The sequence below is a fragment of the Gallinula chloropus genome (assembly GCF_964237585.1).
Source record: "Gallinula chloropus genome assembly, chromosome: 4".
Taxonomy (NCBI): Eukaryota; Metazoa; Chordata; class Aves; order Gruiformes; family Rallidae; genus Gallinula; species Gallinula chloropus.
Window position 1 is genome coordinate 81,635,899 of NC_140088.1, and position 17,329 is coordinate 81,653,227.

The window sequence follows — 17,329 nt, forward strand, 5'->3', positions numbered from 1 at the left end:
TATTCTGCAAGCCTGCAACTGACACCAAACATAACAATACTTCATTTGACTGCTAATGTCACAAACCCAAAGAAGCTGTGTGAATAATTATGTGGTTAATCTCAGCTGAGAGTCTTGCTTCTGCAGTTCCACCTTCCACAACATAGCCAAGCTAAGTAGTGTAAAGCTGTCCTGATCATATGGAACATTACTTGCAGACTGCTCAAGATACATCCTAAATTATTTCCACCTGGCTAAAATACAAAGTTGTGTTTTCTGCTACAGCCAACCCAGTCTGTCCATTCAGGGTTCAAACTCACATACACAAACTCTCATCTGGCTTCAGATGAAGCAGAAATAGGCTTTAGCGTGATCATCCAGAAGGGACATTAATAGTCAAGATGTCTAACACCACCCAACAAATGTGATGACACGTTAGGCAACAAAAATCATCTATTACCTACTGACCCTTAGACATATTTGATTAGCTAATCATCAGATGTCCTGCCTCTCATTGCAAAGACATCTCAACCATTGAAACCTTTTCAGTAGCCCAAGGCTTGCTGTCTTCATGCCTACCTGCTTTACATGAGGTAGGAATCCACAGAAGGATAGGGGCTAAATATTTATCAACCAAAGCCAGATAGGGGTGGTATTTTAATAGTATTTTCAATGGGGGATGAACAGTTGGGTTCATGTGTGGGAAAAATTTTGGCCAACAGAAATGCTTTACATGTATCTCACAAAATGCCTGAAATACTTTAGTAGCTACGTCCTGCCACTTTAGACTGTCTTGCCTGTGGACAGGGGCTCCGCTGGCAGCAGACTTTACAATAACATTAGTCATTGACTCCTGGTAAACTTTGACTCAGGGCAGCTGACATGCTGGGGAATTTAGACATTAGTTGCCTTAGGTCTTGATTTTCCATGGCATTCACCAGTTCTTCCCAACTTCATCTGGAACTTTGATTCTGCATGTCTTTCACTGTTAACCTTTAGAGGCTCCATTTTCAAAGATATTGGGGTGATACACGCAAAATAAAGATGCATTTGGGGATGTGTTAAGAAACATGACAAAATGAATTTGCATTCTTATAACTACAGAGCTCTCTCTTATATTTTCTGTTGTGACCTTCTGACTCAGGAATCCCAGCCTTCTCTCTCCAATGCACCAATTTTCTTCCCCAGTTCCTCCAGAACAGGTATCTTTCATCATCACCATCCCTTACATCCTCAAGGACTCCTCCACGGTTTCAACAACCCTTTGTAGGCTTGTTTCTAGGGAACTTGCACTCTTATCCATTGTCAGTCGTGACATTAGATACCTCTAATGTCAGTGCCTTTCTTTAGATCACCCATTTTATTATTCAGTAATATTACTGGCAAGATAGTGGTACACAAACAGTGAAAAGGAAAAAAAATATATAATGGTGGGAATAGCAATCACCTCTGACATGCACAAATATTGGGGATGAATTATCCTAATACAACTGGGAGAAATCTGGCATGATTTACAGACCAGGACACACACACAGAGGATGGGGATGGGACACAAATAAACTCACACCTGCCAGTAAATTACTGGTTGATGAACTGTCCTGACATAAGACAACTAGCAAACAGGTATGATATTTTTTTTCTTCAGGAAAATTGCTTTGAGGAAGAAACACTTATCTTACTGACTGCTCTTGCAAAGAACCATGCAATTTCCAGAGGCTCTTTGGGAAACTAACTGCCTGCCTGCCTTAGAAACAGCCAAGGTGGAGGTAGGTAGGCTGTTTGTATATTTACAAAGGTAAAATGGCATCCCACATAAATCATACCTGTGCAAGGCAAGGAATTATGGTTTTCCATTTGTGGGATGTCCTAGAAATTTTAGATATTTTTTTGAAAGACAGTGTCAGTCTGCTGTAGCCAGGAGTTTTCATAGCAAGACAGCGTCTCTCTAAAACTTCCCTCTTTCCAGGAAGGCACATCTGCCTCACGCAGCATGGCCAGCAATGTGAGAAGCTCCCCTAAACATTCAGGTAAAGAGGTGCCCAGGGAGATGGTCTCAATCTCCCCCATCACAGGTTAGAACCAGAGTGGGTTTCTATCTTCAGGTCAAGTATTTGCATGGAAGGGTTCAAAGCCATCAGTGGTAGGTGGGAAGATGGTTGAAAATGTTAAGAACAGCTGCTCAGCCCTAAAAAGGACTAATTTTGTTCTCTTTTGTGACTAACAGGAGAGCTGTCTTAAAAGGATGAGATGGATTGGCACGTCACTTCCACCTGGCAGCTCCCTGTGCTCCACTTGCACATGCCGTGATTCACCAGCAGTGGGTGGTGAATAATGCAGGAGCGGGTGAAAGAAGATGGGACGCGATCTTCCTCGCCATCCTGAGCTCATCCGCTGGAGACTGAGGTTAATTGCTCCTCGATCTCTTCCCCTAAACGGGTAATTTTTAACCTAAATTAAATAAGGAACCTAACTGGACTTCCAAAGTTATTGTACAGTACGGTCGGCCCCGCTGTAGGTTGTCTTTGCGTGGCACAGTCCTCCGCGGGCTAATTACACTGAGAGCTTTTCTGCAGCGCTGAGTTAATACCAACCGTGGAAGGAGTGCCTCAGCAAATGGGAAAGTCATTACAGCTTCATGTCAGCCTCTGCCACTTGTGCTCCCAGAGACCCGCGCGTCGCTCCGTTCCCCAGTAGCCCTGTAATTGGACTATGATCAATGGCTCTTCTTGCGCCAGGAGATCGCGGCTGGCGAGATCGGCGGAATTTGTCTTCTCATGCTTTGTGCTGTGACAAACCCAACGATTTGTAGGCTTTAAAATATTGCTCACTTCAAAAAAAAAAAAAAACAAAGCAAAGAAAAGATGCCCTGCCCTCCCACCCGGATAAAATTAAACCCACCCTTCAGAGATTTGCCTCTGTAAGAACTGAGTTGCTCGGAAAGGAAAACTGTTTAGGGGAGATAATATAATAACAGTAACAATTACAGGGGGGTTGGGCTGTGCGGAGCTCCGCTCCAGAGGAAGCACTCAGGTGAGTGCCCCGCGGTCTCCTGGCTGCGCTCACGCTGCCCGGTGTCCTGCGGCAGGTAGAGCGTTTCACCTCTGCAAAACGCCGCGCCCCCAGTTCCCGGCGAGAAACCGAGTGCATCCTTTACCAACTGGCGAGTGCAGGGCTTGTTTACAGTCTCACTGCATTTCCATGGTAACTCTAATTGTCATACCGTGCAACGCTAAAATAACAGGCTCCAGATACCGCACGGAGCAGCCTCCCGAAATGCGCCCGCGCGGCGGCTCCAGCCCTGACCCCGCCAGCGCCCGGGCGAGCGGCACGAACGGCGCCCGGCAGCGGCGGCGTCCCCGCTGCCCGGAGCCCGGCCCTCGGCCGCAGGCGAGTCCCGCAGCAGCGCTTAACGTGCGCCGCCAGGCTGCCCGTGGGATGCGCGCTTTCCGCTGCTCCCGAGGAGCCGCGCTCTCCTCACCGCGGCCCGCGCCGGAGCTATGAGTGCCGCCCGGGGCTGCCCCGCCTCACCCGGCGCTACGCACCCGCGCTCCGCTCCGCGGCCCTTCCTGTCCGCCGCCGCCGCGAAACCCCGAGGCGCCCGCGGGAGCTGGGAGACGCGCGCAGGTAACGCGCCGCGGGGCGCATGGGGCTGCCGCGCAGGGATCCCCGCGGCCGCGGCGGGACTCAACTCCCCCTCGTGGGGCGGCCGCGCAAGCTTGCGCGGGGCAGCGCCCTGCCAGGAAATGCGCGGGAATCGCCGGGTTTCGCTGAGCGGGGGCGCGGGAGGGAGGAGGAGTGGGGAGTGGGTTTCCGCGGCCCCGTCCCGTCCCGTCGCCCTCAGCCCGAGCCGCGGCGGCCGCAGGGAGCCCGGGGCTCCTGGCTCGGGACGGTGCGTGGCTTGGGGCGCAGGGCGGTGCGGGGCGCGCAGGGCGAAGTGATGCCCTGCAGAGGCGTAGAAGGGCAAAAATACGAGTCTTGCCCGTTTCCGTTGGGTTTGGCGGTTGGTTTGGGCTTTTCCCCTTGCGAGCCGGCAGCTCCTCTGCTCCCTGGCGTAAGATGTAGTCACGCAAGTTTTCTGTTCTGGCCAACAAATGCCCCGTTTCGTTGCATAACATTTCCCCGGGGCTGGAGAAATAATCTCATTAGGTGGCTTTTGCTTATTTTGGGAAGCTGCATTCTTATTTTCCAGGATAATGCTGCAATTCTTTTACTTTGCCAGATGAAGAGGCATGCCATTATCATGCACAGAAATCCAGTTTTCTGGACTTCTGAAGCAATCTCCATCTATTGAATTCTCCCAGGTTCTCAGCATAGGTTGTTCAGGGTTGTTTTTTCTTTTTTTTTTTGCTGTTGCATGTAATGAACAAGAATATTTGAAGCAGCTGCACTTCATCTTGAGCTTGTGTCGTGACTGTGACTCTGCAGTGCTTTCAGGTTTTTGCCTGGACATCATCTCAGCCTTTAACGCTACGAGGGCATCTTTGCTCAAGGGCGCACTCTTTTCCTTAAGCTGAGGTGGCCAGCTTGTCATATTAACTGTTTACAACCATGTAGAAGTTTAAAGACTTTCTCTGCTTTTCTTCTCTCATACAGCCCTGACAGGACTCCAGTGTTTTGGGGGCAGAAAAGCCGGTATTCCTTAGGGAGCCTGCACGTTTTGCTTCCTCCCTGTATGTGTTTTTCTGTCTTTGTTTTTTAAGGTAGAACAAAGGTCTCCCAAGACTGTAAATTGCTCACAGCTGGGAAGATCACTTGTCCTGTTACACACACCGAACTGGCTAGACTATGCTGGCATCAGTCAGAGTTAACTTTGTAGGCACTAATATTGTAGGATATGAGGTCTTACCTATGAACAAACCTTGCCATAAGTATCTCATCTAATAGAAGAAAGACTTGCTGAAAGAACATTTGGCTTCGGAGGAGGCTGGTTGCCTGCCTAACTTTTGTGTTCTTGAAAATTTCCTTTTAAATATGTAGAGAAAGAGAAATATCTATCCTGTTATGATTTATGGGGTTTTTTGTATTTCAAACAGTAGCTTTAAGTCGAATAATGAGATGAATATTAAGATGTTAGACACATTGAAGTAACATATCTTTTGGTTACGTGGGACCTCTAACTCAGCTAAACATGAATAATGGTTTAAATTCTGCCTGTCACTCTCAGGCTTTAGAGCAACTGCAACTGAAAACTCCTGAGGCATGGTTTTGGTGAAAATAAGACAGTAGCAGTGAGGTATCACAGATGACTGGTTTAAGGTGGCCTTACTTTAAATCTTCCAAGATCCTGGTACGTGAACTGTCGCAAAATACACTTCACCATAAAAGTTAACGACAGATACTCTTTGTATTTAGTGTTAACTGCATTAACTTGATTCTTACAGTAAATTTTCAAATCCACCCTGGATCCTGCCACAAAACTGCAGTCTCTCCTGCCTTGTGCAGCCTAGCCTTCTGTCTCAAGCATCCCACTGAAACTAAAGGAGACCAAAGCAAACCTACTTAAAGCTCACATGGTGTGAACTCATGCAGGTGTAGCTGAGCACAGTCCCAGGAATACAGAAATGGACCTCATTTGCTTGGCTGATTGATGTAGAAGATTAAAACAATCTAACTTCTGGAGCTGACAGCTAGAAAATCTCCATCAGCTACCTTCAGATTATTAAATTTGATGTTGAAAAGAGGTGCAAGAGCACCCTGGCACTGTGGTGCATTCAGTTTAGAAATACACTTTAAATATGAGGAGAACATTCTCAAATTATATTCTTTAATTCGATTTCCCACAGTGGGATTTTCAGGAATCTTAATTTCCCTGAAAGCTATGACCACGTGCCATGCTGGGATCAACCAATTGACAGAGGGAGAGTGAGTGAATCCCCAAAAATTGAAGCAGCTGTTAAAACAAAGAAGGAAGCTAAATGCCAACATGGGCAGGCGGCCCTTGTGAAATCAGTGGTATGCTAATAGGAGTTTGGGGACTGAAGACCAGGGAAGGAAGAACATTTTTGTTTGTATCTTTGCTGCCAGTGGCACTCAAGCTGGAGAGCAACTGGTTCCTTTTGAGCAGGAGACGGAGCTCATAGAGCAGGAGATCCACTTAGTGGACTTTGAAGTCTCTGGGGAGAAGTCTGCTTTAATGTCACACACCCAAAATGAAAATAAAATTCTCTTTGGGCATTTTGCAAAGGGAACTTTTGTCAGCACACCAGTTCTCCAGTGAAACCAGCAGACTACAGTTCTGTTCCCTCTCTTTCTGTCACAGTGACTGTGACTATAGGGAGATGGTGCAAAAGTGGCTGCAAGTGCACTGCAGACTCCTGTAGTGCCCTGAGTGTCCAGCCAGGGCCTGGCCAGAGCACGTGGCTATTTCCAGTGCTCTTTCCTCATGGAAAAGAGGACATGTGATAGGGGAGATGGCACCTGCTCAGCTCTTGTCCAAGGCAGAAGGGGCGATGGAGCTGGAGATCCCATGCTGGACCTCAGAGGCACTCACACTAAGCTTCTTCAGTATTGATGTGTCTCAACAAAATGTGTCTATTTCAGAAAAACAACATGTTCACTCTTTTTTTTAAAATAAAGAATTCTAATAAAATGACAATGACTGACCCTGCTAGAGCCATACTGCAAGACCTTTACATGCAGAAGGTGTTTCTACACTTTAAGATGTAGAAATCCACAGAACCTGGAAACAATCTTTCAATTACTTTTTTTTAAAGAAAAACTCAGTAAACATTCACTTAATAAACATATTCCAGTATAACAACACATAAAATTCTGTTCCTTGGCTCTAGCTTTAGCATTACCTGTATGGAATATAAACTTAGAGAAGATAAAATAATTACGGTGAGTCTGATTTGAGAGCCTCTTCCTTTTCACTTTCAGACACCCAAAGCTGAATGTGGCAGTAAGAAATAACAGTGACACCACCAGATTTTCTTCAATTCTCTTCATAGAATCCATTGATTAAAATTAAGCAAAAATTCAATTAAATTACACATATTTCTCTTCAGACTGTAGCACATAATTGAAATGGAATGCAATAACTATATGAAGAGTCTTTTCTACCAGTAAGGTTGCCTGCTTTTAGTCCAAGCACTGATGAACCTATGTCCTATCACTGACCTTCTCAATGACAGCCAATATCACCAGAAAGTCTAGGGAGGAAGGTGTAGTTTTGGTACACGGATCAACACAACTTTCACACATACATAGTGGTTATTGTAACTCAAGCATTGGTAGGCATTGTCACTGCTCAGTATGACCTTTGGAGAGATAGGACTGTGTGTGTAAATTTAACTATTATTGAAAATCCCTGTATCTGCTCTAAAAGCAATCCTCATCTTCAGGTTTCTGAGAGAGAATCAACGTTTGCAGTTTGTTTCTCCTTTACTGGTTAATCCTTAACTCAGTAGAACATACAGAATGATCCTTCTTGGCAAAGAAATACATCTATAGGCACACATGATAAATCAAAAGATCCTTCCTTCAGAGTCATCAACACTTTGGGAGCACTGTAAAAGTTTTTGATCTTTTTTGAGTCTCAAGATGTTACTGGATTTCCTTACCTCTTTCTTACTAGTCTTCCTATTCAACCAGGCGATGATTGGTTGGTTAGTAACCAAAATGTGGTCAGATCTAGCTCTTGAGTAAAGTTCATTTCCCTTTCTCCAATAACTCCTGATTGGTTTCAAACCTGCTATCAGGCAATGGGATGCTTAACTCATGCTGCTTTCTTAATCTGTATGTGGTAGGTTGACCTTGGTGACCGGAGTGACTTGGACGCCAGGTGCCCACCATGGTCCTCTATCACTCCCCTCCTCAGCTGATCATGGAGAAAGAAAATAAGATGGAGAAAACCTTATGAATCAAGATAAAGGGGGTTTAATACCTGTGGAAACAAAGGAATGGAAAAGATTTAGCATCTACTTCCCATCAGTAGGGCGATGTCTGGCCACTTCCCAGGAAGCAGGGCTTCAGTATGTGTGGTGGTTGCTCCTGAAGACAAATGTCATCAGAAAAAAAGTTAATGCTCTCCCCACCCACATCCTCTTTTTCTCAGCTTTTATTGCTGAACAGATGTCACACAGTGTGGAATATCCCTTTGGTCAGTTTGTGTCAGCTGTCCTGGCTCCCAAGATCGTACCACCCCCAGCCTACTGGTGAGGGGGCAATGGTGGAGAGAGACAGCCTCAGTGCATGCCAGCCCTTGCAGCAGCCAAAACCCCAGTGTGTTACCAAGAACTTGCTAGCTACCAATACCAAGCTCAGTGCTATTAGGGCTGCTCTGGGGAAAATTAACCCCATCTCAGCCAGACGCAATACATGTGCAAAATACAAAATGGAAAAGAAGTGTCCAAGCAAAGAGAAAATTGTCTTCAGAATCACACTAATGTTGTTTGGGTTTGGGTTTTTTTGATTATTAACTACTCAGTTATGTGCAAGGGTTTTTCCTACACACTTCTCAGCTAAGCTGAATGTGGTAGCGTAAAGACAATGGCATATTTACCCTGAAAATACTTGGCAGGTAATATTTCATATTGAAATGCAATGTGCTGTTGAAATGGCTTTCATGAATCAAAAGAGAGTCTGCAGATTACAGATGTGTGCATGCACTGAAATCTGGTAAAACATCAGTCACAGCAAAACCCATCACTTCTCCATGCTGAGCAGAGGGGAAAAAAATGATACAGGTATGACATAACAGGGACATGACTCCATAAGCCCGAGCTAAGGGAAGGTATTTTATCCAGCCCTGCTGTGCTTTTCTCAGACAAAAATTATGTTGACTGACATCTGGAGAAAAGACATTTCAGCTGATTCTGAAAATTGCTGTGGTCTGCAGATCATAGTTTTCAGATCGTTACTAGCAACTCAGAGAAATCAATTCTGAAAAATTAAGTAAAGAACCTATTTAATTCTTTAGCAATAGTTGTATAAAGAGAAGCCCAGCAGAACAAAAACTTCTGATAATATCAGTAGAAAAATAGATTGGATCACTTAGAGAATTTCTAGTCAGCTCCCTTAAAGTTGCTCCAGAGGCAAGGGTAGTCAGATAGTGTTTGTCTGTTAAAGGGTTTGCCAGCATTTCACTAGAGACATAAGCAGACTTAATTTGCATTAATGCCACCCTACTTGTATGCACACAATTACAGTATCTAGATTATCTAAATTCACATATCCAATTTCTACTTTGATTTTAGCTATTAAAAATCTCTTTAACTCAGCATTGTGAGAAGCTGGCGAGGGTTAGTTCTTTTCACCTCTTCCCAACACATTACTTGCAAGACACAAAACCTTGCACTATCCTACTATTATTTTTTTTAATAAATATTTCTAATGTTACCTAGGTACCTTCCCATCAAAATGCACTGTCAGTGAATATTCTGGGGGTGGTTTATGGTTTGAGCTTCCCTTTGGCACCCAACAGCGGAAAATCACATGTTGTGATGTGAAGGAAGGAGCCCATCTGCACACTAGGAGGAAATCCAGTAATATTTGCACTTTGAAGAAGTCAAAGATACAAAGAAGTTGCCATGATACAGCTCACTGAAGGTAGATACACTCTTGAAGAGCCCTGCTTTTTCCAGTAGGCTGGTTTAGCCTTTTGCCCAGTTTATGCATGTTTTGGGTTTGTTTAGATCTTTTTACTTTGTCTTGCCTAAGATTTCTAAACATTAAACAGTTTCATACAGGGCATTGAGCTGTGGGAAATTTTTACTTTGAAATTTAAGTACATGCAGGTGTTTTTAAGGTAAACTGGAGTTTAAACTGGATTCTCTTGTCTCTGTTTCTTTCTAAAATGAAGAGTACCAGATGAAGATTCTGCAGGCAGAATAACTTTGTGCTGAGATAGGTTTTAATATTGGATGTTTCTATGCTGAATAATTAGCAGTCCCCTGAATTTTCAAATGGCTGTGTGGGGTTTGCTTCCAGTTAACTCTGTCCTCTCTGTATTACATCCAGTTACTTTGGATGTTATCTACAAGTTTTCCTTTCAGCTTGAGCAGGAGTTAAAATGTGTTCAATAGAAGATGGTTTGTATACACGCCACGTTAGGATTCCACCTCAGATCACTGACAGTGGATGTCCTTATAAACTGATCCTTTTTGAAAGCTCTCACCTATTTTGTGTCAGTTTTCTACTAGCAAGGTAAGAAATACTCCTGCAGTTGTTAGCATATGTCAAAACATCATATATTTTCAGGTGCTGTCATTATAATTTGCACATGCCCAGGTGGTGATTGCAATTTCCTTACTCATATCAATGAGCTGTTATTCATATGAGTAATCTCCCTGGCTCTAAATGGATTGCATTTGTAGCTAACTGCTGTCTCACGGAAAGGCTGATGGTGTGGTCTGTAGCAGAGCATGGTTAAAAGCCAGCTTCATAATGCAGAACCTTAAATTGTCATCATCCCATGTGAGCAGACAGGTAGGAGGCCTAGGTGTGCTGAACGCCACAGGACAAAACCTTTCAAGCTAAGTCGTGGTGACCTGAAGTTTGGTAGGTTCTGCCTCATAGTATTTAATGACTGTTAATTTATTTGAATTAAGGTGATACCAGGTAAATTTATGTTCCTTTGCATTCCAATTAACACCGGCATCATCCTTCCTTCAGATGCTAATCAGTGCCTTTCTCATTCTAAGCAGGAACGTAAAATGGATTTAGGATTCAAAGACCGAAACAACAGGACACCTACCAAGAACACCTCTGTTACTACAAAGAATTTTTCTGCCTGGGAGGATTATAAGAGTAGTGTTGATGACATACAGTACTTTCTCATTGGGCTGTACACACTGATAAGTCTGGCTGGCTTTATGGGAAACCTGCTTATACTCACGGCTCTACTAAAGCGCAAGCAGAAGACAGTAATAAACATTCTGATTGGTAACTTGGCCTTTTCTGACATCTTAGTTGTGCTGTTTTGTTCACCTTTCACACTGACATCCGTCCTGCTTGACCAGTGGATGTTTGGTGCTGTCATGTGCCACATAATGCCCTTCCTCCAGTGCGCATCCGTTCTAGTCTCAACCTTAATGTTAATATCTATCGCTGCGGTCAGGTACCGTATGATAAAATACCCCCTCTCTAGCAATTTAACAGCAAAACAGGGCTATTACTTAATAGCGACTGTTTGGGCCCTTGGCTTTGCCATTTGCTCCCCTCTGCCAGTTTTCCACAGAATTGTGGACCTCAGCAAGACTCTGAATTTAGAGGCACTGGAGAACAGGCTCTTGTGTATTGAGTCGTGGCCTTCAGATTCCTACAGAATTGCCTTTACCATCACCCTCTTGTTCATGCAGTATATACTGCCGCTGGCGTGTTTAACCGCTAGTCACACCAGCGTCTGCAGGAGCATAGGCTCCAGGCTGTCAAACAAGGAAAACAAGTTCGAAGAAAAGGAGATGATAAACCTCACACTTCATCCCTCTAAGAGCACCGGCACGCAGGTGCAGCCCTCCAGCTGTTCCAGATGGAGCTGCGCCTTTGGCAGAAGGCACCACAGAAGATACAGTAAAAAGACTTCAAGTGTGATGCCAGCTATTTCAAGGCATCATCAGGACACTCCTTCCAGAGACCTCCCAGAAAGCTCTGGCACAGAAAAAAGCCAGCTGTCTTCTTCCAGTAAATTCATCCCTGGGATACCTATTTGTTTTGAGATGAAACCAGAAGAAAACACAGAGATCCAGGACATGATTACAGTATCCCGATCCATCATCAGAATTAAGACAAGATCTAGGAGAGTTTTTTGCAGACTGACTCTGCTGATCCTAGTTTTTGGTTTCAGTTGGATGCCTCTTCACCTTTTCCACATTGTGACAGATTTCAATGCCACTCTTATTTCAAACAGACATTTTAAATTAGTGTATTGCATATGCCATTTACTTGGTATGATGTCCTGCTGCTTGAATCCCATCCTCTATGGGTTCCTTAACAACAGCATAAAAGCTGATTTAATGTCCCTTATTCCGTGCTGCCAAATACCATGATTTTATGCACCCCAAGATAAAACAAACAAGTTTGGCTTTCAAGTCTACTGACGTGTATAGCTGTAAAAGCTAAATTAGTATAGTTTAGTTAGTCTGACTTGGTTATGACTAGTAGCTTTTTTGTGCAAAAGGACAGTTCTACAGCTGCATGTATTTTCTGCACTGGGCAGAAATCCATACGTATGCTTTAATATTCGTCTGTCTGTTACACATAGGAAGTCATGCCCAGTGTACAAAACCAAACTACCATTTTCATTACCTGAAATACTGGCAATCTGTACTTTGGAATTAAACAGAATATATAATGAGTAATAAATGTAAGACTGCTTGGTAGACATATCAGTATTAACTGTAATAAAACTATAATAAAATGCATACCGTTTACTAAATAACTACTGTTGAGACTATTTCAGCACCAACTTTGACTGTCTTCTGAGATAATTAAACATCTGTTTCTGGATATGATTAGACAAACATTTCTCCTTAGCTCTTTGACTTACACATTGCAATGTCTTTGCAAGATGCTTTGCTGCTTTTTCTCAGATTGCCTTATTCCCTGGGACAGGTTTCTAGGTTAGTTGTTCCTGTCTAGATTGTTTTCATCTCAGTGTGTTCACAGTACAATCTATCTCTGATTTCCTTAGCTGATTTTTCTTTTTTTTTTAAAAAAAAACAACTCTGGTTTGTCATTTCATGTGATTTTTCAGCCAGGCCTGAAGTTTTTAGCCAGGCCTTTGTTCTTACAGCGATGATTCCCCCTGAACATACAACATGCTTCCGCTCAGAGTCAGCTTTCATTAACAAAGTGAGAGTGGAAAGGAAAAGAAAATGGAAAGACCGCAGGATTTTTATTTTCCTTTACTAAAAAGGAGAAGCACTTCATTACAGGTGACCCACTTGCTTTGGAGAGCTGCAACAGCTTCCAAATAAGCCGGTGCTGATGTACGTGGAGACAGACGCGCGCGCACACACACACACACACACTTTCCACACCGTTTGAACTATATCACAACTTTTTCTTCCAAATTTAAATCACATATATATTCCCATAGGAAAACGTTAATTTTCATAGCATGAATGCAAAGGACATACATATATATGTTTTTTTAATATATATTCTTACCCGCCCCATACTATTCTAATTTAATAACCCACCTCCACCCTGAGGATTCAGTAAATGTACAACGTCTCTGCCTTGAGTTTTAAGCTGCAAAACCTCTCCCCAGGTCTAACTGGTGATTATCCTCTTTTCTCCAGGAAAATTTCTGATCCAATAGGCTTTTTTACATAACCTTTCCAGGCTAAGAAATAAAGTTATTATTTTTATAAATGGGTGCAAGGGTCACTGTGCAATTTTTGCCTTGAGGTACTTCCCTTCCAGTTAAGTCTTTAAAAGTGAAAGCAGTTCTTTTCTTTTGAGGAATTGTCAAATTATTTTTATCAGAATGTTACAATTCCGAGACCTTTTCTCCCCAAGCCATCATCTGCCTAGGAGTTTATTACATACCAGTTGGTAATATCTTTGCTTCTATCATTAAGGTATTTCCCTGAAGTCTAGTTCCCAGTAACCCATTGTTCTTTGTTTTTCTTGGTGATATACTTTAATAGTTTCTTCCTGGACCTAGACTATTGCATTTTGCAGATTATTGTCTCCTAAAAACCTACAGTATGTCATTTTATAGAGTACAAATGGTACAGAATACAGAATATTGGAACAATAGATTTTAAAATAGCATTTTAAAAGTTTTAAATAGTTTAATTTAAAAATATTTATGGCTAATCTTGGTAGATAAACTTAGGAAAAAGTTAACTAAATCTATAGCTAGAACACAATGATAAAGTTCTAGAGAAATTACAGCAGTTTCTGCCTTATCTATGTCTACACATTTTCACGTCATCATAATATATCATTTAAACTTATTTATACCATGTGATGTAACCAAATAGTAGAAGAGGAGAAGAAAGCAGTCACGTTATTTCATCTTGAGCTATTCCTTCCAGCCTTTTTTTTTTCAATTCACTGTTATCTTCCTTCCTACTTAGTATTTATTTGTTATTCCTTTTCTCTGTGTCTTTTCAGATTGTCAACTACTTTTAACTCGTACACTTAAGATGGTCCAGGAGTTGGACTTGATGATCCTTATGGGTCCCTTACAACCCAGGATATTCTACAGTTTTATGATTATTTAAATATAAAATAACTGTTTATTCAATACTCTTTTCATGCCAATTTGTACTCGCTTTCACTGTATATAACACACAATCACACTAGGATGAGTAAGGCCTTCCTCTAGTGTCTGAGGTGGAGATATGCTAGCCTGGACTGGTGACTTTGTATGAGCCCTGTCCAGTTTCCCAGATGGAGACAATTCCCATGGTCCCTTCTCTTTACATTGAGCAAGGCAAAACAAATTGCAATTTGGCACTAGAGAATTAAGACAGCTACTGAACTTCTTTAGTCCTGTGCCATCTTAATCTGTCCTTTTGTGGGGGGCGGGGAGGGAGGGGGATGATCAATGGTGGGATAATGTGTATTTTGTTCTTGTTTATAGAGCAGTCATCATCATTATAACTGGACACCTCCAAAATGTCACTGTCTATCCTCTGAAATGTTAAATAAAAATAACTTTTCCACCTTCCTTCAACAGCTGGTATAACTTGGTCACAGTATCAGAAAGGAATATATAAGAAGCAGTATCAAGAGAAATAGGGCAGAAGCCAGTTCCCAAAAGAGCAACTTCTGAGAGTGAGAGATGAAACAACTGAACCAGCCATTTAACATTTTCCCAGCCTGGAACATCTGAAAAAAAAAAAATTAAAACATACAAGGATCCCCCTAACCCATGCTTATTGAGTAGGTCTCATCTAGTTTGATCTGCAGTAGATGCTCCTACAGACTATGTACAACTATGACTAGCAGCATGACTTTCTCTCCATTAGATATGTCTGAGGAAGATGGATCTCACCACAATACGCAATGAAATTATATCTTTGCCATACACATAAAGGTATATCTACAGGTACAGATATCTGCATTCCTAGAAAACGAAGCACATTAAAAGTGATTTTCAAATAGCATATTTAATCAACTCCTTTGGTCAGCAGAACTAATTCCTTCTGTAACTAAAAATCTAAATAATAAGAATGGTAGAAGTTTGGTTTTGATAGTATCTACAAAATGCAATGAAGAAATGCCAGTTACAGAGCCATCTTATCCACTGGAGTTAGAAGAATGAGGGATTGTAATAGTGCAGTGATCTAGTAAAAAATAAAAGATTGGGAAAAAACCTCTGAGAGAGCTGATCTTTGTGTGCAATGAACAATTTGACTCATATGAGGGAAATAAATTGTGCTTTTCTCAGGTGTACAAAATAATATCACTGGCAAAGCTAACTGTTTGTAAATGTCAAAAATTAAATGTTGTTAATAGCTGGCCTTTGTCCCTCTTTTTTCAGTGGAGAAGAAGCAGCTGCCCATTAAGAAATGCTGGCTTCTTAGTGGGTCACTCCTGAGCCAACCTGGCCAGTGGAGCCAAGGATGCCAGGAGCTCAGTGTGGGCTAATGCTGGAGTATTTTTATTTAGGTTGTGGCAAAGAAGTTGGGGCCTCTGTGATTCGCCATAGCGCCATGGCAACAGTGGCTGAGATAGATGAATATGGCACCCATAGGTCTAGAGTAGCTGTAATCACAGCAGGCAGTACAGAGTCCACTGCTCATGGGGCAGCTAGGGGCACTGCGGCCCAGGCAGGTGCCCAGTGGCTGGTGGGGCAGAGCCAGCTCTGAGCAGGGTTGGGGGGACTGGAGATCTGGCAGCAGGGACACAGCAGGAGAGGTGACATGTACTGTTGCTCCACATGTGGAAGGAGGGGAGGGAAGGGGAAGGTCCCAACATCCACTGATCTGAAGATGTTCAAGTACCAAGAAGAGAAACAGGAGGAAAAGTGTCCACTCACAATCGTGCTGAGATAGGCTCCAGCTCTCATTTTGAGAAATAGAGGACATGTGGCATGGAAAACTTCCCTACCTAAAGAATACTAACAGATTAAAACCCCCTTCTGTAACCCACAGGGATCTGTCAACTACCACTGAACTTTTGAAATGAAATCAATAGTTTTCTTACCGTAGTCCCACTCTCTGCCTGTGCAGCACACGAGATAAACAGTATTAAAAGTCACAGTCCTGAAATGTGCTTCATAAATACTGTTCGGTACAGGAATTTAGCCTTTGATTTTGATGAAAGCCAAACTATCTCTATACTATTTACAATAAAAAGTCCTTGCCAGAAAATATATTGATTCAGTCTGAAAGCCCAGCATTTTTAAGCCTGAGAACTCTTAGGGTAGTGAAAGGACTCTGGTCCCAGACAAGTCTCTTCTTCCCCCCTTCCATGATGGAAATAATGGTATGAGATCATGATCCTCATGGAAGTTCCTCCGTGCAGAATCTTTCTTTAAAGAAAAAGCATTTTTTCCAACCATTTGGTAATGACATTTTTGCCCATGATCACTCATAATGCATTACTCTGACATTGAGTCAATCTGTGTCATCAACATGATGGTGTGATGCCATCCACATGCCAGTGAGTCTTAACACAGCACCTGTTTTTAAATCTCTGCAATGTCAGAGATGCTAGCATCATCTGCTCTACTCCAAAGGTTACCATGATCTCCTGGCCTCCTTACTAAATTTTGTCTCATTATATATAGTAGCAAAATCCCAAACAAACAAAAAAACCCATGCAACAGCATGTCCTTGGTAAAAATAGCCAGAGTGATTCTGACACCAACTTTGTCAAATAACTGATTTCCCCAGAAAGAATGTTGCTAGACAGCAAGATGTGGTCATAGTGTATTGCATGAAGCTGAGCTGTGCTTTAAAGGTACAACAACCATCACTTGTTATAAATACAGTATAACTATAAAAGTCAGATTTTTATTAATCTTGTTGGCTTTTGAAAAGAAAATATTGCAAAATATGTGTAAGTTATGAAATTATTTCATTACATTCTAATATTAGGAAATACTGTCACAATCCAAATTCAGTTCTGAAAAAATATGAATGCTTTGTTTTGCCCTTGTAGTCACATTAAGATGATCCTTTTAATAATAAGGCTTAAAAATGCTCCTCTGGGAAATTACCAGAATAGTGATCTGACATTCAAGAATGAAGTAGGTTGGCCCTGCTCTTACATCCACTTAAACAAATGTTTGCTTTGTCTTACGAGAAGGCTCATGTCTATAACACTAGAATGCCACATTAATTGGACATTTTTGATCAGGAAACATTTATTACTGCCCCCATGAACAAAATAATGTACAAAAGGATTTTAAAGGCACTTGTGGTGCAAAATTTCTCCAGAGGAG

General features: G+C 42.4%; 1 protein-coding gene across 1 annotated transcript; it reads left to right on the forward strand.

Annotated features, from left to right (window-relative positions):
* Positions 1-3,476: 3,476 nt before the first annotated feature.
* NPY5R (neuropeptide Y receptor Y5) lies at positions 3,477-11,966 on the forward strand (the record flags this gene model as incomplete). Its single annotated transcript, XM_084264012.1, has 2 exons — positions 3,477-3,603; positions 10,623-11,966. The coding sequence occupies exon 2, from the start codon at positions 10,635-10,637 to the stop codon at positions 11,964-11,966; it is 1,332 nt and encodes a 443-aa protein (XP_084120138.1). The 5' UTR covers positions 3,477-3,603; positions 10,623-10,634.
* Positions 11,967-17,329: the final 5,363 nt, after the last annotated feature.